The sequence below is a fragment of the Girardinichthys multiradiatus genome, chromosome 12, assembly GCF_021462225.1.
Source record: "Girardinichthys multiradiatus isolate DD_20200921_A chromosome 12, DD_fGirMul_XY1, whole genome shotgun sequence".
Taxonomy (NCBI): domain Eukaryota; kingdom Metazoa; phylum Chordata; class Actinopteri; order Cyprinodontiformes; family Goodeidae; genus Girardinichthys; species Girardinichthys multiradiatus.
Window position 1 is genome coordinate 40303462 of NC_061805.1, and position 23745 is coordinate 40327206.

At 39.6% G+C, this 23745-nt stretch overlaps 1 protein-coding gene and 1 long non-coding RNA gene across 3 annotated transcripts; one reads left to right on the forward strand and one right to left on the reverse strand.

The window, feature by feature from the left end:
- Window positions 1-8822: 8822 nt before the first annotated feature.
- Window positions 8823-11026, reverse strand: zgc:153044 (uncharacterized protein LOC751678 homolog). The gene has a single exon (XM_047381760.1). The coding sequence runs from the start codon at window positions 9548-9550 to the stop codon at window positions 9005-9007; it is 546 nt and encodes a 181-aa protein (XP_047237716.1). The 5' UTR covers window positions 9551-11026; the 3' UTR covers window positions 8823-9004.
- A 394-nt stretch (window positions 11027-11420) lies between these two features.
- Window positions 11421-19650, forward strand: LOC124878030. Of its 2 annotated transcripts, XR_007040652.1 has the most exons (4): window positions 11421-12561; window positions 13401-13520; window positions 14181-14592; window positions 16239-19650. It is a non-coding gene; the product is annotated as an uncharacterized LOC124878030 (long non-coding RNA). The 2 variants fall into 2 exon arrangements; XR_007040651.1 differs by lacking the exon at window positions 13401-13520 and having other exon boundaries at window positions 11462-12561.
- Window positions 19651-23745: the final 4095 nt, after the last annotated feature.

Below are 23745 nucleotides of genomic sequence, written 5' to 3' on the forward strand. Positions count from 1 at the left end.
TTAATTGGAGCAATTGAATCAATGATGTCCGAGATTTTAGAATGAAAGTTTTCTACCAACTCATCTACAGTGTTACAGGGCAAAGTGGAGGTAGAAGCTCTCCCAGCTGAGTGTGCCCGACTCCACCTGCAGGTGGATCACTGACTTCCTGTCTGACAGGAAGCAGCGCGTGAGGCTGGGGAAGCACGTCTCTGACTCCCTGACCATCAGCACCGGTTCCCCCCAAGGCTGTGTTCTCTCTCCTCTGCTCTTCTCCCTGTACACCAACAGCTGCACCTCCAGTCACCAGTCTGTCAAGCTTCTGAAGTTTGCGGACGACACCACCCTGATCGGACTCATCTCTGATGGTGACGAGTCCGCGTACAGATGGGAGGTGGACCATCTGTTGGACTGGTGCAGCCAGAACAACCTTGAGCTCAACGCTCTAAAGACAGTGGAGATGGTTGTGGACTTCAGGCAGAACCCAGCCCCACCTGCCCCCATCACCCTCTGTGACTCCACAATTGACACTGTGGAATCTTTCCGCTTCCTGGGAACCATCATCTCCCAGGATCTCAAGTGGGAGCCAAACATCAGCTCCCTCATCAAGAAAGCTCAGCAGAGGATGTTCTTCCTGCGGCAGCTGAAGAAATTCAACCTGCCAAAAACTATGATGGTGCACTTCTACACAGCCATCATTGAGTCCATCCTCACCTCCTCCATCACCATCTGGTACGCCGCTGCTACAGCCAAGGATAAGGGCAGGCTGCAGCGTGTCATTCGGTCTGCTGAGAAGGTGATTGGCTGCAGTCTACTGTCGCTCCAGGAACTGTACACCTCCAGGACCCTGAAGCGGGCAGGGAAGATTCTGGCTGATCCCTCCCACCCCAGTCACAGACTCTTTGAAACTCTCCCCTCTGGCAGGAGGCTGCGGTCCATCCGGACCAAAACCTCACGCCACAAGAACAGTTTTTTCCCATCTGCCACCAGCCTGGTTAACAAAGCCCGGAAACCACCCTGACACTCTCCCTTTCACCCACACACCCCCTTTTTTTGCTGACAGGACACTTGTAACTTGTAACACTATGCGTTACATTAACGCTCAGCTTGGACTCCTGCTTTACTTGCACTGCCATACTTGCACAATGATCACCTGCACTGTTGTATTGCTCATGCATCCTATACTGCTCTACATTTACATTTACTCTCACTCACTTAAAACTGTGCACATATATTTATATTATATTGTAGATATGTTTATACTGTTTAATTTGTATTGTATTGCACCGACTACGCCAAAACAAATTCCTTGTATGTCCAAAAACGTACTTGGCAATAAAGCTTTTCTGATTCTGATTCTGATTCTGAAGAGTAAATCTGGTTAAAGGTTTCAGCAACACTTAAAGATGCGTTTTCTTATAATGTCGCTTTGACTGAGTCATTGCAGATGATGCTTTCAAAAATAACAGAAAAGTGGTCAGATAGGGCAACATCAGTTACAGACACCTTGGAAATGTTTAGACCCTTAGTGATGATCAAGTCAAAAATATGTCCCTGTTTGTGCGTTTGCTGTTTAACATGTTGAGTCAAACCAAAATTGTGTCACATAGATCTATTGCACTTCTGTCTTCAGGTTTGTCTATGTGAATGTTGAAGTCTCCCACAATAATTAAACAGTCATAATCAACACATATCGCAGATAAAAGCTCATTAAAATCACTGAAAAAGTTTGTTTTGGACTTAGGAGGCCTGTAAATATTCAAGAACATGATTCGGACCGGGCTCTTTACCTGGAGAGCCAAATATTCAAAAGAGTCAAATTTGCCCAGAAATACTTTTTTACACTTTAGTAAATCTTTAAACAAAGTGGCCACCCCTTCACCTTTTCTTTGCTGTCTGCTCTCACAAAAAAAATTGTAGTTCGGAGACGTCGACTCCATCAGAATGGGAGCTTCATTAAATTCATGTAACCATGTTTCTGTTAAAAACATAACATCAAGATCGTGGTCAGTAATGAAATCAATGATTAAAAATGATTTTCCTGACAGAGATCTAATGTTCAGTAAAGCCAGTTTATATGACTTAGTTGTTGATATTAACTCTGTGTCTGGTTGTACCTGACAGTTTATGGCTTTTTTTGATTGTTTATTACTGTCTCTTATCCTTTTGGCTTTGGTCTTTCTGTCACGTATAAGCACAGAGATTTTACAACTATCTCTTATTAGGGGCCCAAGTTTATCCTGGACATGCTCATTTCTGATAGAGTTACCACTGGGGCCCAGACTGCATCACAGAGAAGTGATTTGAAGGTCCTGATTAGGAGGAGATAGATTAGGAGGTGGTGGGGCTCTGCAGCATTTGGAAGATGTTGGTTTAGTAGCAGGGCCTCAGCCCCGGGGGGTGTTGAATGGAGAAGATGTCAGAGCCATTTGGGTCCCGATTTTAAGAGCTCCTTTCATGTTATCAGAATCCAGTAAAGCAGAAAGCAGGCTCAGTGGGGAGATGGGAGAGTTCTGTGCAGTCTGGGTCGGGGTCTGGGGTGAGGAGTTTTAACGGGGGGGTCGGTCTGGGTTTGGGGGGAGGGGGCTATAAGGAGGGGGTCCACTTCTCCTGTGGATTTTGATGGGGAGACCTTTTGTAATGACCTCTCTTTCTCAGCCAACTGGCCGATTGTTTCTGCTGGAACTGTTGGAGGCAGCATTATTGTTGTTGATACTCCATGTTCTCTGCTGAAGGTCGAAGCTGCTGGCGGATTATTTACTGAATAGAAGAGATTAGATGTGAGACGTCTGGCTTCCGGCTTGTTCAAACAGAAATCTTCTTGCTTGAAGAGTTGCCATTTTTCCCAAAAAATATTAAAGTTGTCGATGTAGTTCACAGGTGTGGTGGCACATGTTTTTTTCAACCACTTATTAATCATCAGAAGTCTAGAAAAAATCTCATCTCCACAGAAAATTGGTGCAAAGGGTCCGCTGAGAAACACCTTGATATTGAGACCTCCAACAATATTCAGAAGACGAGTGAAATCTTCCTTCAGTCCTTCTAATTTTTTCTTAGACACGTCCTCCATGGCTCCACAGTGTATAATAAGGTTTTCTAGAGGCAGGCGCTTTTCTGTGATTGCAAGAATATTCTCTGAGATATCAGAAACCACGTTACTGGTACCAATCATAACTTCTGTGTTTTTCTTGTTGCAGAAGTTTTTAATCCCATGCACAGCTGTGTGGCCCACTATTAGGGTTCTTGGTCTGATGGGACGCTTTTTCTCTGGCAATTTAGGAGAAGACTTTTTAGAATGAAGGTTGTTCTCAAACCTTTTATTGTTCTCAGAAGAGGGATCATTTTCCTGGTTTTCGTTCTGTAGTGGAGCAAATATATTTTGGAGGGGAATTCCATTATTTCCAGCTGTCTCACTCCTATCAGTTGTTGTGACAGCAGCTCGCTGTCGAAGTCTCCTTTTCCCAGGGGAAACAGGGACATTTCTCTGTAATTCTGGCCATTCTAATTTATTTAATTGCTGAGATCTTCCAGTGATTTGTCCACATTGATCTTTTGGGCATGTGCCTAAAACATCCCAGGGGGGTCTGCCGGTAGGTTTATTCTCAGTGTTCTGATTGCCGGCTGAGTCGTTGAGCTGGCTGTCACTGTTTGGGATCACAGGCAGAGCTGAATCATTGCTGTACCCCATATTCACCTCCACATTCACTTCTAGTCGATGGATTTTCATCTCCAAAACAGACAATTTCTGTAAATGTTTGCTGAAGTCCTCTGTGGTGAAGGGAGGCATTGTGTGCTGATTAGCTGGCGTCAACTTGTCCTTCTTTCGAGTTCGATCATAAAATCATCAAAATCCTTTAGGAAAAATAAATAAATAAATAATCCTTGGGAGTTGCTGGTAAGAAGTAGTTTTAGTCCAATATTTCCGTAATTTTGGCAACGAGAAAAAAAGTTAGAAGTAAAAGAATGCAAGTAAGCAGGGAGCTTAGGAGAAAAACGTTTGAGCAGGCAGAGTGGGGAAAGTAAAGAACAAAAAGGAAAGTTTTAAGCCTAGCCTTTGAATTGAATTGAATTGAAAAGTACACAGGGTGTCTGCCTCACGGACTAAAACTGGGAAATGGTTCCACAGGAGAGGAGCCTGATAACTAAAGGATCTGCCTCCCATTCTACTTCTAGAGACTCTAGGAACCACCAGTAAACCTGCAGTCTGAGAACGAAGTGCTGTGTTAGGGATATAAGGATCAATCAGATTGCTGATGTATGATGGAGCTAAATCATTAAGGGCTTTATATGTGAGGAGGAGAATTTTAAATTATATTCTGGATTTAACAGGGAGCCAATGAAGGGAAGCTAAAATAAGAGAAATATGATCTATCTTTTTAATTTTCATCAGAACGCTGCAGTATTTTGAATCAGCTAAAGGCTTTTAACTGTATTTTGTGGACATCCTCATAGTAAAGAATTACAATAGTCCAGCCTTGAAGTAACAAATGCATGGACTAGTTTTTCAGTGTCACTCCTGGATAGGATATTTCTAATTCTGGCAATGTTCCGGAGGTGAAAGAAGGAAATCCTAGAAACCTGTTTAATATGGGATTTAAATGACATGTCCTAGTCAAAAATAACACCAAGGTTTTTTACTTTATCACCGGAAGTCAATTTAATGCCAACCAGGTTAAGTGATAAGCAGTTTCTTTTTTAAAGACTCTGGTCCAAAGACGACAACTTCTGTCTTGTCTGAATTTAGAAGCAGAAAATTTAAAGTCATCCAAGTTTTTATGTCTTGAAGACATGCTTGTAGTCTATCTAACTGGTTGGGCTAATCATCATTTATGGATAAGTAAAGCTGGGTATCATCAGCGTAACAGTGAAAATTTATCCTATGCTGCCTGATAATTTTACCTATTGGAAGCATGTATATATAGTAAAGAGAATTGGCCCAAGTACTGAACCCTGTGGCACCCCACAATTAACCCTGGAGTTTAAAGATGATTTGTCGTCAGACTAATAAGATTTAAACCAGCCTAGCGCTGTTCCCCTGATCCCCATATTCCAGCCTTTCTAAGAGAATATTGTGATCGACTGTATCAAATGCAGCACTGAGATCTAACAGAACCAGAACAGACACAAGTCCATTATCTGAGGCCATAAGAATATCATTAGTGACTTTCAGCTGAGCTGTTTCAGTGCCATGATGAGCTCAACAGAGCTATGACTCTGTGTAAGTTTAGCAACTGTACTAAAGAGAAACCTAGGATTATTCTTATTCTATGAGAAATAAGCTGTTCTGGCTTGGTGAAGTGTCTTTTTATACAACAGTAGGCTATTTTTCCAGATTAAGTAGGAATCCTCTAGATGTGTAGAGCGCCATTTTCTCTCCAATTTTCTAACATTGTGCTTTACAGTACGCAGATCTAAATTAAACCAAGGAGCCTGCCTCCTGTGAATAATTACCTTCTTTTTCAAGGCGGCTGCATTGTCTAATGCACCACGCAATGATGAAGTAACACTATGAACAAGAGAATCAATTTTTGAAGGGGCAGAAACTAAATGATTGCCCTCCACTGTGCTTTTCTGTGATAATGAGGAGATTAAAAGTGGAACAGATTCTTTAAAGGTTGTTACAGCATTGTCTGATAATGATCTACTATAGTGAAATTTTTATGTCGCCCGTTCTGGCCCCTGGCAGACATTTGACTATGGTCGCTGGTGTCTCTAGTGCCACGTTTCTGACTATGGAGCTGCCAATTACCAGAGTTGGCTTCTCAGTGGGTGTGTCGCTTAGCGGGGAAATCTGTTAGAAACGCAGACAGGTTGGTGGTGACCTGTGTGCTGGGATCTAGGACTATGCTTTCTACATACCATCACCCAGCCGGCCTGAGGCCCCGGTTGCGCGGGCTGTGCTGAAGGACTGCTACGGGGAGCTACCCTGGTGGCTCAGCACTGGCTAAGGGGCCTCGGCTATCTGCTGGTTTTTCAACAGCATGGAGTCGGGCCTCCAATTCCGACACCCTCGCCTCCAAAGCTACAAAAATGCTACATTTATTACACGTAGCATTATCACTAAAGGAGGCAGAGGAGTAACTGAACATCTGACACAGAGAGCAGGAGAGAGGAGGAGACTCAGAGAGAGAAACAGCAGAACGGGTAGCCATGGTGGAGCTAAAGCTAACGCTAAGCTAGCGACCCCTTACCACTACTTGAAAAACCGTGTATGACAGAGTCCCCAAATGTTAGAATGCAGCAACAGAATGTATGTGTTTTAACGTGCTTATGTATTAGAACAAGTAAGAGATATCACAGTAGAGAGAAATCAGATCAAACGAGAGAGCCTTCACACACCAAACAATCCACCTAGTGGAAAAGTGAAAACAGGAAGTGACGAACACGCCTTCCATACAAATCTTCTTCAGATCCTTCAGGTTTCGGGGCTGTTACTGGGCAATATGAACTTTCAGCTCCCTCCAAATATTTTCTATTGGAGTCATGTCCGGAGACTGGCTAGGCAACTCCAGGGCCTTGAGAAACTTCTTATGGAGCCACTCCTTAGTTGCTCTGTGTGCTTCGGGTCATTGTGGTGCTGGAAAACCCAGCCACGACCCATCTCCAATGCCCTTACTGAGGGCAGGAGGTAGCTGGTTAAGATCTCCCGATACATGGCCCCATCCATCCTCCCCTCAATATGGTGCAGTTGTCCTGTCCCCTTTGCAGAAAAGTATCCCCAAAGAATGATGTTTCCACCTCCATGCTTCACAGTAGGGTTTATGTTCTTGGGGTTTTTCTTTATCCTTCTTCCTCCAAACCCAGCGAGTGGAGTTTAAACCAAAAAGCTCTATTTCTGTCTCAGACCACATGACCTTCTCCCATTCTTCCTCTCGATCATCCAGATGGTCATTGGCAAACTTCAGATGGGCCTGGACATAGGCTGGCTTGAGGGGGGAACCTTGCATGTGCTGCAGGATTTTAATCTATGGCGGCATAGTGTGTTACTAATGGTCTTCTTTTAGACTGTGCCCATCTCTCTTCAGGTCATTGACTATGTCCTGCCATGTAGTTCTAGGCTGCTCCCTTACCTCCCTCATGATCACTGATGCCCTATGAGGTGAGAGCTTGCATGGAGCCCCGGACCGAGGGAGACTGACCGTCATCTTGAACTTCTTCCATTTTCTTATAATTGCACCAACAGTTGTTGCCATCTTACCAAGCTGCTTGGCTATTTTCTGTTAGCCCATCCCAGCCTTGAGCAGGCCTACTATTTTATCCCTGATGTCCTTACACAGCTCTCTGGTCTTGGCTATTGTAGAGAGGTTGGAGTTTGTTTGATTGAGTGTGTGGACAGGTGTATTTTATACAGATAACAAGTTTAAACAGGTGCAGTTAATTCAGGTAATGCATGTAGGACAGGAGGGCTTCTTAAAGAAGAACTAACCGGCCTCTGGGAGCTGGGATTCCTACTGGTTGTTAGGTGATCAAATACATATTTCATGCAAAAAAATGCAAATTAATCACTTAAAAATCCCACAATGTGATTTGCTGGATTTGTGTTTTTGTCGCTCACAGTTAAGGAGTACCTATGATAAAAACTGAAGACTTTCACATGCTTTACAAGTGGGAAAACATCCAAAATCAGTAGTGTATCAACTACTTGTTCTCCCCACTGTAGATCTGGACTTTGACTATTCTAACCCATGAATAAGCTTTAATCTAAACCATCTTGTTGTTTAAGGTCATCCTGGTGGAAGGTGAACCTCAGCAAATCTTTTGTAGCACTTAACAGGTTTGCATTCATTATTTGTGTGGATTTAGCTTTTATTTGTCTTTCCATCAACTCTTGACATCTTCCCTGTCACTACTACAAAAAATGCCTCCCCACAACATGATGCTGCCACCATGTTTCATGGTGTTGTTGGTGTTTTTCATGCGATTTGCAGCGTTTGTTTTCTGCCACTTGTGTTTTGCATGGTTGCTCTCTTCTGACCAGAGTACTTTCTTCCACATGTTTCATGTGTTCCCTACTTGGCTTGTGGCAAATATTAAAAACTTTTTTTTTTTATATAAAGGAAGTGAGGAGTACATGGTTGTCTACAGATTCTCCTATCTGGTGTATGGATCTCTGCAACTCTAGAGTTACTAGGGGCCAAGGGTTTGCAGTTCATCCATACTCATTTCATTTTTGGATGATCAACAGTGCTCTGTGAAAAGTTCAATGTTTGAATATTGTTGTCTACTCAAACCAACGTTTAAACTTTCTCCTCAGGTTCACCCTTATATGTCTGATGTTTTCTGTGGTCATGATGCTGCTTGTTCACAAATGTTCTCTAAAAAACCTCAGATATGTAAAAAAATGTGCCAACCATGTTTTAAGGTGTTGGTCTATCACTTTAGACTCCAATAAAATATACAGAATTTTGTGTTTGGTTTGTGACTAAATCTAAACAGGTTTAAAGAGTAGTAATACTTCTATAAGGACAGCTTACACAGCAACATGACAAGATTACAAGAGCAGTGAAAGGCTTCATAAAATAGTTTAAAATGAGCTAAACCACCGGAAAGTCCCTCTTTTGAAGACTTGATGACTGCACAGACAAATGCAAACAGTTTATGCTGAGATTGTATTAATTCAAGTGAATGGTTAATGGTTCCAGCATTTGCCATTTTGTAACTAGCTTCAGATGCAATCCGATCTTGGCCCAACAACTATATTTAAATAAATGACCTTTGAGTACACTTTTTCAATGACAAATGAACATTTATTCAAAAGGTCCATATCCTATAGAAATATTTCAGTAAGACCATAAGAGAGGAACATAGATTTGAATAAATAAAAACAGGACACACACAGATGCTTCTTGGTATTTGTAGCTTTTATTTCTTTAAATTGTATTAAACGTGTAAAATTACTTAAATTCCCCCAGTGCCATTAATTTGAAACCCATTGGGTCTGTCGTGTAACTCAAAGATGACTCATGTTTATGTCACTGTTAATCAACACCGCAGTTCATCCCCCAGTGAGTGAGAGAGTGTCTCTTCACAGAAGCACCATGTTCCTGGTCTCCTCTTCATAAATGTCAGGTATCTCTCCTAAAGAAGAGGGCACCATCCTGACTGTACTACACCCACGCAGCCCCGCCTCATACTGGATAAGCTGCCTCCAGAATCCGGGATTCGGCCTTACGATGGGCCGACAGCTCTTCAGCAACCGGTGGGCCTCCAGCAGTGTCGCCCCGCGGTGCTTCATCAGATAGGCCAAGCAGAGAGCGGCGGAGCGGCTTACACCGGCGTTGCAGTGCACCAGTGTGCGGCCGTTGCCCTCTGCTGTGATCCGGATTTTATCCGCCACCTGGTCAAAGTGGTCTCCGAGCGGACACAGCGGGGAGTCAGACACTGGGATGTGGATGTACTCCACTCCGGGAGGAGGAGGAGAGCTGCTCCTGGTCTCTGTGGCGTTTATGATGCAGGTTATTCCATTCCCCGTCACCTGGGAGCAGTCCTTGGCTGCTCTGCCATTACTCAGGAATAGATACTCGGTGACCCGGCACAAGCCAGAGAGACCTGCGGTACCAGACTGATGCATAAACAACCAGTTGTCTGCAGCTGTCTGATCTCATTTAAAATACACCAACACAGAGCGGAAGCATATATGGCAACCCAGGAAGTTCCAACCTGAAGGAGCTCATGGTGCAATGTCGCCCCCTAGTGGCTGTTGTTTTCCTAATCGGAAATTTGGAGGCGGGGGGGTCACCTACACAATTACATATGTTTTAGTTATGTCCAAAAATGCATAGATTTTAGAATGAGACTTTTGACACTTTCTATAAAATATGTGGATAAACTATATCCCTCTCTATTGATATCACTATTTGCCATAGTCCCAAATTATGTTGCACAGTGAGGATTAGGTAAACAAGACTACATTTTCCTCTCTTTTGGTCAGGGGACTCATTCTTTCCAGGTGAAAGGATGTTCAACCAACATTTGGCTACTAGATAAAAGAAGCTTTGATTTATATTTACTTAGGAAAATATTTAATGTTCATTTAGAGGATCTGTTACCCATCAACCGTTTATGTCCATGCTTGAAACTGCGGTAGCTGTAAATGTTAACACAAAACTGTAACATTATTGTTGTACTGAACATATGTAACCTGATAATACTATATACATTTTCTTTCTTCCATGATGACAGAGTACATTGATGTCTGACTACCAATGGCTTTGATCTGGTATTGCAGGGGTGAGGAAGGGATAGGTTTTAGTGCACTCATTTTAAAGAATGATATACAAAATGTAATTAGGCCTTTGCAAGAAGACACAAATTTGTTAAAAAATTTGATGCTACTTTACAATACAACAATAACAAGCTCATAAGACTTTCTGAACCATTTTGACATCAACAAAATGTTCTTGCAGCCCAGGGAGAGAGAACTAATTTCTCTGTTCCTTTAGAGTAATGCCCTTTTTCCAGTCCTTTTCAGTCCAGATACTTGCATATTAAGTAGAGATGTACTGACTAAAGTTGTCCGATTTGCAGCTTGATCACGACTGACCAGAGAATTCTCCAGACTCAGCGCTACCAGGTCTCTCTGATGCACTCTTACATATGGACCCTGTTATTGACGGCAGGGGACTCAAAGTTAGCTATTTTTAGTACCAATGAGGTTTTTAAAATTAAAGTCAGAAGATACATAGAAGTGTGAAAAGCTATTAAACAAATGTTCTTTTCTATGCTACATTGAGGGATGTCTGTGGTTCATTCAGACTGTGAGAGAGCAAGAGAGCTTGTCACCTTAAACAGAAAACAGGAAAGGTAAACAAAGTACAGCAAACTATTTGACTCATTTGAGCTTTTGACCCGTCTGCATCAGAACAGGTGGGGATTGGAGATCTCCGGGTTAAGCTAAGGAACACATACATATTGATATTTTAAAAAATCTAGTTGCACTAAATCTGCTAGTCACTAATATAAGCTGCGGTTTAAAATGTCAGCTCCATAAGGATTTTGTGTTTGTTTTAAAAAAATGGTAAAACTCGGTCCTATAGCAACTGCTTTTCTCAAAAATGTTGTGATATCCCTTCTGCTTTTAATACAAATTATTTAAGAAAACACATTTTATACAATGTCCTTACATCTTCTACTGTTATAGCTCTTAAAGAAAAAAAAAAAAGAATTAAATCAGTATGGGCAGGTCCATATACAGTCAAATTCAATAAATTTGAAATCTTATTGAAAAGTCAATTTATTTCTGTAACTCAATTCACTAAGTGAAACCCATTATATAGAACAATTACACATAGGCTGATGTTTTTTTTAACCTTTATGTCTGTTAATTATGATGATTTTCTACTTACAGCTAATGAAAATATGACATTTAAGATTAGAATATTACATCAGAAAACACATTTTTTATACAGAAATGCGGGCTTAATGAAAAGTATGTTTCAAAAGGTACTTTTAGTGTGACAAACAACCCATATTTTAAATGAATGAATATGACTGTATATAAGGAAACTGCTGACAAAGTTCTGATCCGTGCATCTCTAAAGCCCTAAGTTGTGTTGTCTTGTGATGGACTGGTGACCCGTCTGGGGTATAGCTCACCTCCTGCCATTTAACTACTGGAGGTACATACCAGCAGTTCTGCAAGAACTAAATGGATGGATAAAAATCATTCAGTTGATCCAGATATCACTTGTTTAGGAATCTAGGATGGCCTGTTCTTTTCAAACCAGTCTCTGGTAGCCTCAGCGTGAGACAATTATTACTTTAACCCTATTGTTTGGTATATGGGTTGAACCCTAAATCAAACCCATAACCCAACCCTGTTGTGTTAAAGGAACCCAGTACTTGATTTGTCCATATTTGACCGGATTAGAAAACTAACCCAAATTGGGTTGGTTTTAATCAAACAGTTTTTAAAGTGTATCCAATTTTTGCAAAAAAGTTAATTTGATTATTTGTGTACATCAGCAGATGATTAAAATAGCCTAAACGCACCTGTTTGAAAAAAAAAAAAAAAAAAGACAATGCGGTAGTGATGATTTGAAGTGGCTGCGGTGCATTAGCTGGTGCCGTAGGCAATCCTCGGTTGCCAAGGAAACACAGATGGTGGATAAAGGGGTTGCATACAAAAGACCATAAACCTGTAGCAGCAGCTGGCGACCGAGAGCGCTCATTCTCTCAGGACTGCGCAGTCCCGCTCATTGAAAGGAGCCTCTGTTCTCATCAATACCTTCGCTTCATCATCTTTGTCCAAAACGTCCTGATCCACTTTAAGTCCCGTTTCTCCCGAACTGGACTGCCGTCTCCCCGTCAGTGCGCAGCTGCTGCTGGCACTCCCACATCTGCCTGTTTCAGCTCGGCGGCCATGAAGAGGACGCTGAGCCGCGGCTCATGGTGAAATGCAGGAGACTTGGACCGAGGAGCGACCTCCTTAATGTGGCGCAGGCAGAGAAACTGCGCTTAAACAGCGGGTATGCGTATGTTGAACAGCTTGCTCCCAGGTTGGAGTGGGAAACGGAAGAAAAGGAAGAAGCCATGATCTCTTCGCACCTTATATGCTGCGGGACGGGTGGAACCTGATCCCTGGTATGGAAAAACACTCTTAAAATCTTAATTCAAACCTTTTTATTTTTTTTATTTATTTTCACTTATTTAACTATTTCAACTATGGGTTTCCTTTTACTCATATTAACACCCTTGAGACTCCATTAATACAAATGTCAATCTTCATTTCGTTCTCCAATTCGTGGACAGTTTTGTTACATTATACAAAATAATATTCTTATATAAACTGAATAATAGAATAAAATAAAAACAAAAAAATTTCTGTCATCAAGAACAGAGCTGACCGAGGGCAGGAGCAAACTATTCTGCTAATAGTGTGTCATAGTAACATTCAATCATAATGTAACGTGGCTAGTTTATCTTGTCTGTGACAGAGTTATATTTAATGTAGTTAAATCTAAATAAATATAACAGTGCTTTGTGTTATTGCATAGCAACCAGAGGTGGTTTTTGGTATGGAGGATATGGCTCCCCACCTCTGGCATCCTTAAGTTAGGGGGCAGTAGGGCACTCAAAGAAAATGGCTACTCTTCAGTTCAGTCCCAAGCAACTTTTGTAGGTCCAGACGGTGGGGAGTGGGTACTGCTAGTGTTTACACTTTGTACGCACTGTAAGAAATTATGACAGTTTTAAAACGTTTATGATTATCTGTTTTATAGCTTCCACCTCAGCGCTAAATTGGATTGCTTCACAGTTTAAAGACTGTACTGCATTTAATAATGTTTAGTTCAAATTCTAAAATGCTCAGGACTGATTACACCTAAAATGGATTATTCAACTTTGGGCAGATATTCCTTTAAAAAACAAACCTTTATTCTATTTGTGAAAATACTAAAATACCTTTTTTATGCCTTTTTTAGGAGAGAAACGTAAAAGGCAATGCACACCAGTGGCGTCAGACACACGCGAAATAATACATTCCTATTATTTCCCAAAACAATGCACACCGGCAGTGCCTGGTTGGCCGGCAACACTACAAGGTGTGCACACCAATCCATTTTGAGCCTGTTCTATTCAGGAGCGCAACAGAACATTAGCAAAAAATACCACTACATTTCAGCTCCTATAGCTGCTTGTCTTTTGCATAGGTTTGATAGTTATTCTACTATAATTGTATTGCAGCACAATTTGTAGTGCGAGCATAGTTTAAAATGAATGAGGAAATGTTTATTTTTGATGTAGAAATTGATACATCACGCGATTAATCTAAGGGGTCAATTTAAACACTGTGATATTCATTTCAATTCAATTCAAAAATACTTTATTAATCTCAAAGGGAAATTAAATGTTGTAGCTCATTATGTAGGTTTCTTCAGAGTGCCGTTGTAGATGCTAATGGCTGTGGGCAGGAAGGATATGGTCAATTTAAATCAGCTTACCATGAGACAACAGGTGTTAAATACCCAACAGACAATATTAGTGGTGTTCTGGTGGCTTGTGGGTGGATTATAGGTGACCCAAATCAGATTCTGCTTTGGGTCACCTATAATCTTTGTCCGATTCTGATTTGGAGATTATAGGCTTTTAGCCACAGAACAAGTTTTATGGAATTTTATTGCAAAGTAGCCAATAGTGGTAAGAAAGTACAGAGAAATAAAGAATGGTCAAAACTAACTGAGAATATATGTTTGGTTTTTTAGGTGACACTTGTTGTATGGGCTGGACTCATCTCCAGAGCTGCTGACATAACACCAAACACAACTCTGGGAGGATCTGACAACAGGGCAGGTTATGTGTTATGCTTTGTTAAAATTGCTGGAGGACGACAATCTTTTTAGATCAGTTTCTAGTCATTTAGTTGTCAGTGTAATCCTTTTTCTCAGGTATAATAAAAGGCTCTGATGGAAAAGAATAAAATGCAGGATCTAAAGCCTGAGCCCTTTGGGGATCTTGATAGGACAGTTAAGTTCCGTCCCACTTTTCTGCTGCTTTGTGTTATGTGTCCCTTCTCCAGTTACACTGATGAAAAAGCAGATTTGGCCTCAACAAGACCCCATTGTACCCCAGCTGACTGTGCTTCATTTCCTTTGCTGTGAAACCACCAGCGTTATGGTGATATGACCTTTATTTCCCTCATATTAATTTCACTCATACTCTGTAACTTGTTACTTTATATCTTGTTGAATTTTAATCACAGAGCATATTCTTTATGAACTTAGTGTCCTTCTGGCTCTCAGATACATTTAAGCATATTTGTGTTTAGCCGCTTTATTAGTAGAAATATGAGCTACAATCAGAGATTAGTAATGTGTTAAATCGCTGACATGTTTCTGTTTATTTGCTGGTGTATGCGTTAGTATTACAGTTTAGAGCGGAGATAAACCGACATGAAAGCAAAGACCATGATCAAATCTCATTAAGATTTATTCGACATTATGTAGGATTGTTTTAGAAAATATTTTTTAATGATGACACTCTTCATGTGACAGCAGGAAAGTGTCTGTTATACTGGAGCATCCCAATAAATTATAAATACTACCAATGAAACATTATTTATTTCAGTAATTCAGTTCAACAAGTGTAACTTATATTATACAGCTTCATTACAGAGAGACTGACGTTTTTCGCTGGTTTATTTCTGTACATTTTGATGATTATGTCTTACAGCTAACAAAACCCCAACTTCTCTTGCTTAGGAAATATTAGAATATTACATAAGACCAATAAGGAAAATGTTTTATACATAAATGTTGCCTCTTGTATTGTCCATGCCCTGTCCAGTATATTTACTCACTACTTGACTGAGGCTCTTTTTGCATAAATTACTGCATCATTGCAGCTTGGCATGGAAATAACCCAGTTACCGGGTTAATAGCAGCCTTGAGCTCGTCTGCATTGTTGAGTCTGGTTTCTCTCATCTTCCTCTTAATAAAACTCCATAGATTCTCTGAGGGACAGTTTGCTGGCCAATCAAGCACAGGGATACCATAGTCAATAAACCATGCATTGATACATTTGGCAGTGAGGGCAGAAGTCCTTTTGGAAAATAAAATCAGCATATTCATAAAGACTTTGGACTTGATAAAACACATTGAGACCTTGGTTTTCAAATGAGATGCAAAATTTACTTTCATCTAAAGAGACGTCTTTGGACCACTGAGCAGTAGTCCAGTTTTTTTTCTCCTGAACCCAGGTAGACATTTTCTCTGGTTTAGAAGTGACTTAATGCAAGGAGTGTAAAGTTGTAGCACATGTGCTGGAGACATCCATGTCGTGTGTCTTAAAGTACTGACTTCAACTGGATACCAAACCTTGTGAATCCACCCTAAGCTCTTTAAAAGGATTTGCTTCACAATTTTCTAAAGGCTGTGACTGTCCATGTTGCTTGTGAGCCTTTTTTTCTACCACACCTTTTCCTTCCACTCAATTTTCCATTAATAGGCTGGCATACAGATCCCTGTGAACAGCCAGTTTCTTTAGCAATGAACTTTTGTCGCTTACCCTCCTTAAGCATAGGCCATAACAGAGTATTTCTACATTATAAATAATTTATGTCATAAGAATCAAAATTAACAGAAGTAAATCATTACAAATGCCACTCTGTGTGTAATGAATCTATATATAAGTTTTACTGTGTGAGCTGAGTTGGGCAAATGAACTTTTCAATGATGTTATAATTGATAAAGGTGTACCTATAAGATCTGAAAATATGGCAAATCAAGCTTTTTTTGCTGTATTTGGTCTGTTTTTTCTTGCAGTGACTGAGACTTGGTGTCATTTGAGCTGTGCGGCACCTTCAGAGGGAAAATTTCCATTAGAGTGTTTCTCTACCGAGAGATGACTTCTGCTGTTCATCAGTGAAAAGAAATAAGCATGCAGCCATTGCTTTGTCTTTATTATCTGTTTATTATTATTTACTTGGAACGCACTTCATTCGGAATCATTTGCTGCTCTGTTAGAGCCTTGTTTTATAGCTTATTCAATCATTGTCTTCTTTCTATTTCTGTTGATCAGATGCACAGAAACCTTTCCTGTTAATCAACTCCAAACGATCTGTGTCCTGTTACATGAGTTACATTTTCTTGCAATTTACTTACTCCCAGGCAAGAGATGTTACTTAGTGTCTTCTTGTGAAAGCTTGTGTACAGTCTTGCCAAATTTAAATCTATGAAGATGTAATATTTAGAGACTGTGCAAACAAAAATATTATGTGCTTAGTGTGTGAAAATGACTAATGTTCTCACCTTCTTAAAAAGTGTAAATCACACATTTCTATTTGTTGAAAAACCTACAGAGTCCAATGCGAAACCAGCTATTTTTACTGTACTATTCTGCAGTCTATCTGTAGTATGTGTGTTTGTGTGTGTGTGTGTGTGTGTGTGTGTGTGTGTGGGTGGGTGAGTGAGTGCATGTGTTTCTCGGCATGTACTCCATTTGTGTTTGTGGCAGTATGTGTGCATGTGTGTCTCATCAGTCTGATATGATGTGTCTGTAATGTGCCTGAAACTGCCACTACAGTCCTTTTTAGCCACTAGATGTACCAGATAAGAGATAAAACATTATTTACTGATGATTCTTAGCATTTGTTACAGCCTCATTAAACTAGCAGTCCTACTTGTGATTTAGATCACAGGATATCATTGGAAATTAGTGGGGTGCAGTTTTCTGAACGATGCCTGCTGGCATAAGTGAAACCGTTTCCATGCCAGCAGCCCCATCATTTAACACTTAAGCAAATTACAGCAAATGCTAATAATGACATGTAAATAGCCTTTTACCCATGTCTGGATTGCACTAACAGTATCTGACTAATATCTAACAGTACTAATGTCTGCTAACAGTTGAAGGATTACTAACCTATATTAAGAATGCAAATGGCTTGCATTTCTAACCCACTAACTTCCCTTTCTGCTTTATGCCAACAGTCTAAGAAGCACACTTCTCTTGCATGATCCTGCAATCCTGCTTTTAGAGGTGTCTGATTCAGAAATCTCAAAGCGAGCATGGATAGAAGGATTTCAGAACCGGGGAAGGGAAACTTTAAAAAACAGAGGAGCAGCTGTAGCAGCCGCTGAGGTCGAACTTGGTTGACCACATACTGAACCTAAAAAAAATTTAATCTGATTTCAAACTATTTAATTTTTCAGGCTAAATTTGCATCTTTTAAAGAGCAGTTTTCTCTCTGATTGTGCTGTTTGTGGTCAATCCAGCCTTTTTGTCTCTGAAGGTAGTAACTAACCCCTAAGTGTTCATACTAACAATGTAGAGGCTGTATTGACCCATCTGCCACTCTTACTAACATCTTCCTGTTGTCTGATCGATTTCACTTTATTTAAAGCATGTATTGTGGTACCATTGATGCTTATTATATGACACTCCTTGGGCTTTTTTTCCCCACAAAGCATTGACTTTCCCAAATGTGTTTTTAGCTCTTAGTTGAGGTTTTATCTCTTAAAACCAATTTTAATGTTACTAACCAGAGGAGCTTTTAATAGCTCTGCAAACTAACAAACTAACATACTAATAAACTAATTTTCTAACATTAACTAACTGAAATCACTAACTTTGTGTTTTCATGAGACAGCCAGCAAAGCATCTTTCAACCTAGGAGCTGCATCGCTTATTGTATGTATTTAAGTGTTTGAAAGGATGTTTGAGATGGAAGAGTATGTGTGTTCTAAGGCTGTCAAAATCTGTCAAAAATCTGTCCAAAATTTTGAAATAACTGATATTAAAAGTAGTTTTTAAAGATTCTAATTTGCATCAAAATTGATGCATGTAAACTGAGCCATTTTCATCTTCCCAAGTTGGCACACAACCTTTCACGGCATATGTTCAACTGCTTCCGAACTGCACTGGGTCTCACCTGAACAATGAAGACAATCTAAACAGTAAACCCGTACTGGAAGTTTAAAATTACCATAACATGTCAAGTATATGTCCACAGAAGAGCCTTTGCGCTGTTGTTTGGCATCCATATCTGCAAGAGCGTAGTATTAAACATGTCTGACTGCATAACATTAGCTGTTTAAATTCGATCAACTGCCCGCTAGCCACGTTAAACGTCGCGTTAAATAAAAACGTGTGCTATGCAATAACAAATGGTCTTAATTCAGGAAGTTAATGATTTTTTGTTTTTATTTGTTTTTGTTTTTTTGAAGACCCAGGATAAAGACGGTCTGAGGTTAACTAGAAATAAGTCCAGACCAGTAACAAACGTATCCTGCTGACTCCAGCTGGTTCCCACTGAAAATATGATTTACTAGAAACTGAACAGGGCTTATGTGATTATATGGAGCACAATGTTGTTTTCTAATTACCTGTTCATCTTACAACCACAATATTAAAATTTATAGCAGAATTTATCCGATCTACTCTTTTGCTACACATGAAGGTGACATGACCACTAATTATTGGTTTTCTGCTAATTAGGAAAATAAAAATATTGTCATACTGTTATTGATTAAATTTTTAAAATCTTTATAAGAAAGAACGCTAGGTCTTGAAAAGCTATTTTTCCACAATATTGAAAATCCTGTGAGCCATTTTTTCTTAGTATCATTATCAAGTTTAAAATGTTAGTATCCGTGAGTTTTATGTGTTCCTTTGGATACCTTCAAAGCAACACATCAATTTTTTTTATTACTAAAACTGTTAAATTGTGTTGTTTAGGAGACATGAAGCTGCATAGGAAGAAAGGATTGTTTCAGATCAGCAGATTCGCCTTTGCTGCAAGATACTTTATTAGAAAAGAGGGCATAAAACAGAGGAAAGAGAGGGAGGCTTGTGGAAAATGAATAACATCCATAGAGGGTGGGAATGTTCCTGAGTGTTAAACGTGTTATGTCCCTGTATCTCAGCTAAAATGGATATTTTCTGAGAAATAGGTTTAATATTAAGATTTTGTTGTTTTGCCAGAATAAATTTTTTTTTTTCAGAATCCATCTATTATTCTTTCAATCCAAGTTAGTGAATTGTCCCAGGCGCCACAAGAATATATTGAAAATACAGTAATTTCTCAGTAGTTGTCAGTTCAGACAGAAGAACCATGAATGAAAGAAATGTATGAAAAACTCTTTATTTACATTGTTCCTAGCTTGTTCGCTGTGTTAACTGTATACCTCTGTTAAGACCTCGTTTTGTGCACAAATAAAACATGTTTTCACGTTATGTTTTTTTTCTGTTATATAAAAATACCATAAACTTTATAAGCCAATTAATATTTTTTCAGCAATAACTAAAGATGAAGCAGAGAATGTTTTCTGAACCTGTTTGATACATAAATATTTCTTTTTTCTCATGGCAGTATAGAATAAGTTACATCTCACTTTTGCTTGAATTTCACAGTCTCTACAGCTAACCTTTGACTAATTGATCCTTACACACACACACACACACACACACACACACACAGATGCAGAGGGTTGGTACCTTATTCCTAATGGACCATGGTGTTTGTAATATACTTTAACCAATCAAGAGTAATTTGGGCCTTATGCCTGGTTAGAACTACAATGTTTTACTTTATTAGGCTTCAGAATAGAAGTGACATAAGTTTTAGTCAGATTTGATCAATTTCCATCAGAGTCCCTGCTTCTGAGATTGAAACCTATGCTCCGTTATGCCATTCCTGGATGATAAACTCACCACAGCTTTACTGTTTTAGACCAGTTTCATTTACTATATGCTCTTAAGTCTAATCACATTGAGCAGAAATGATGGCCACCGATGTTGGAGATGCTATGCATCAGCCACTGTTGTAAATAGACAAGCCTGTTGTGGTGTTACAGTACGGGCAGATGTGTTGTCAGTACATAACTGCCCTACACGTTGTGAATGGTGCAGTGACAAGCCCATACTACCTGAATAACATCATTAAACCAGTTATTGTGGCCCTGCATGTACAACACAGGTCTTATTTCATCTTCATGGACGACAATGCTCCAGCTCACAAGGATCACTCCATTAGGGAATGGTTGCTGGAGACTGGGGTACTTTGAATGGAGTGGCCTGCATTTTCTCCAGACCTGAATCCATTAGAAAACATTTGAGATCAGCTGGGGCACCTTCTACAGGCCCATAACTCTGTACTCCAGAACCTCAATTACCTGAGGGCCATTTAAGAAAAGATGGCATCATCATATCATGCCTCAGTAGACAATTATCCACTTGTGAACAACATGAGACGTTGTCAAACTGTGATGCTCAAGGGCACGTGACATTGAAACATTAACATTTTTTGCTGTGGTATACCCACCACTGTTGTTGGCTTTGGTTCAATACATTGTTTGAGATAAGGAAATCACCAATGCACACTTCTACTAAATGCCCTACTTTCACGATATAATATCATTGTGGCATGAACTCTTTAGATTTTCCATAAATTTCACCTGAAGCCAAATATCCCTATCTTTTTGAGCAGTGTATGTGGCTCTACAAGCATCAGTGGATCAGGCTTAAAGAATCAGGCCCAGAATGTGGTTGGACAAATTTATTTTGCAGATGTGATGCAGAACAATAACAAATAAGTAAAATCTAAAAAACATTCAATAGGAAAGAACAGTCGGTAAAATTTATTTATTCTGATTGTGAAACTGATTACTTTTTGAAAAGGTTTTTAAACAGGTTGCAGGTTTACTTTTTGAATGTATGAACTAACTATTGGCATTTTTGCATTGTTTAGCAGACAGTAACAGATTTAGTCTTATTTCTTTTTTTCTGACAAACAAGATGGTAAACCAATCTCATGTGATCTCTACTCTAAGAGAAACATGTACCACAAACTACACATGAATACAACTTCTCACCTGTATGTTTGCTCATGCGCCGAAACAAATATCCTTTATCGCAGAATCTTTTTCCACAAATCAAACAGAAGAATGGCTTCTCACCTGTATTCTCATGTGGTCCTTTAAGGCTTTTTACAGATTAAATCCTGTCCCACAAACAGTGTGTGACATAGGTTTCTCCCCTGTGTTTCTCCTGTGAACAGACAAATGAATTTGCTGGACAAACCTTTTCCCACAAGTCAAACATAAATAAGGCTTCTCGCCTGTATGAATTCTACTGTGCTGAGCTAAATTTGCACTATTATTGAAACTTTTTCCACAGGTCATACACGAGAAAGGCCTTTCACCTGTGTGAATTCTCATGTGTTGAGTCAAATATTTTTGAAAGAAAACTTTACCATAAACCTTGCAAGAAGACAGATTCCTATTCATATGGGTTTTCTTCTTGCAAATCGTTTTGAATAAAGTTGCTGGATGGATAAATTCTTTTTAAGGTTTAAAGTAAATCTCTTTGGGTTTTGGAGCAACTGGATATTAGAGGTACCTGGTACACAGTTTGGGAATTGTTTGTAATTGGTAGAATATACAGGTCCTTCTCAAAATATTAGCATATTGTGATAAAGTTAATTATTTTCCATAATGTAATGATGAAAATTTAACATTCATATATTTTAGATTAATTGCACACTAACTGAAATATTTCAGGTCTTTTATTGTCTTAATACGGATGATTGTGGAATACAGCTCATGAAAACCCATGACATGCAGAATTTGCTTTCATCCGAAAAAAGTACTTTGGACCACTGAGCAACAGTCCAGTGCTGCTTCTCTGTAGCCCAGGTCAGGCGCTTCTGCCGCTGTTTCTTGTTCAAAAGTGGCTTGACCTGGGGAATGCGGCACCTGCAGCCCATTTCCTGCACACGCCTGTGCACGGTGGCTCTGGATGTTTCTACTCCAGACTCAGTCCACTGCTTCCGCAGGTCCCCCAAGGTCTGGAATCGGCCCTTCTCCACAATCTTCCTCAGGGTCCGGTCACCTCTTCTCGTTGTGCAGCGTTTTCTGCCACACTTTTTCCTTCCCACAGACTTCCCACTGAGGTGCCTTGATACAGCACTCTGGGAACAGCCTATTCGTTCAGAAATTTCTTTCTGTGTCTTACCGTCTTGCTTGAGGGTGTCAATAGTGGCCTTCTGGACAGCAGTCAGGTCGGCAGTCTTACCCATGATTGGGGTTTTGAGTGATGAACCAGGCTGGGAGTTTTAAAGGCCTCAGGAATCTTTTGCAGGTGTTTAGAGTTAACTCGTTGATTCAGATGATTAGGTTCATAGCTCGTTTAGAGACCCTTTTAATGATATGCTAATTTTGTGAGATAGGAATTTTGGGTTTTCATGAGCTGTATGCCAAAATCATCCGTATTAAGACAATAAAAGACCTGAAATATTTCAGTTAGTGTGCAATGAATCTAAAATATATGAATGTTAAATTTTCATCATTACATTATGGAAAATAATTAACTTTATCACAATATGCTAGTATTTTGAGAAGGACCTGTAGAATTTCTAAATGGAGTAGTGGGATATAAGATGTTATTCAGTGTGTGTCTAATAACCTTACTGGATAGTCCACAGTCCTTGAAGGAGTAATTTCCAATCAAGCATTGTGGTAAACAGGGAACGATGGTTGAACAAGCCAGAGCACCTGCAGCCAAGCATAAGGTAGCTTTAGGAATAGTGTTAATAATTAGTTTAAAAGTTATTCAGTTCATTTGTAAATTATACTTGCAGCAAAAAGCATCGCGCGTTAACAATTGGCCAGACTCGTCGACTATGTAATATCAACCAAATACTTTTTTTCATCCAGTTCTTATTAAACAGCGCCCTGTATTTAACTGTCATATAGCGATTATTCCATATTGGGGACTGTGTAGGGTGAAATTATGATTACACAAAATTTTCCAGTCCAACAATACTTGCTGATGAAACGGAGAGTTTGACAGGGAGATGTTGAACCATAAAATCACAACTCGGGACAAATTCGAATCCGCCCATTTTGCCAAAAATAGTCTGTATGAAACTACAGATTACTAGATCTAAAACACAGCTTTAACCAATTTATTTTAAGAGTTATTTTAAGACTCAAAATCTATAGTCTGTAGTCCTCCATCCTCATAACATTTAGTGTTATTAACATTTAGTCTGTATTCTTAATGTAGTGTATGCTTTTTTTCCATATATAGTCATAGTCATCTGCTTGATTTTTTTTAATTGCCTTGTTTGGGAAACATATGGAATAAGCTGGACAAATGCATTTAGATAAGGATTTCATTTTGGTTAAATAAATTTTGGCAAATAAACAAATGTTCCTTAATAACCATAAATTGAGTCTAGATTAACATTTTCCAAACAAAGTTTTGATTGTGATATTATAAGCCTCGGTAAAATGAGTAGGATGGACAGCCATCAGTTTGCATTTGTTT

What these genes read in the sequence shown, in the direction of transcription:
- zgc:153044 (XM_047381760.1), bottom strand. Translation starts at nt 9,550, where the DNA reads ATGCATCAGTCTGGTACCGCAGGTCTCTCTGGCTTGTGCCGGGTCACC.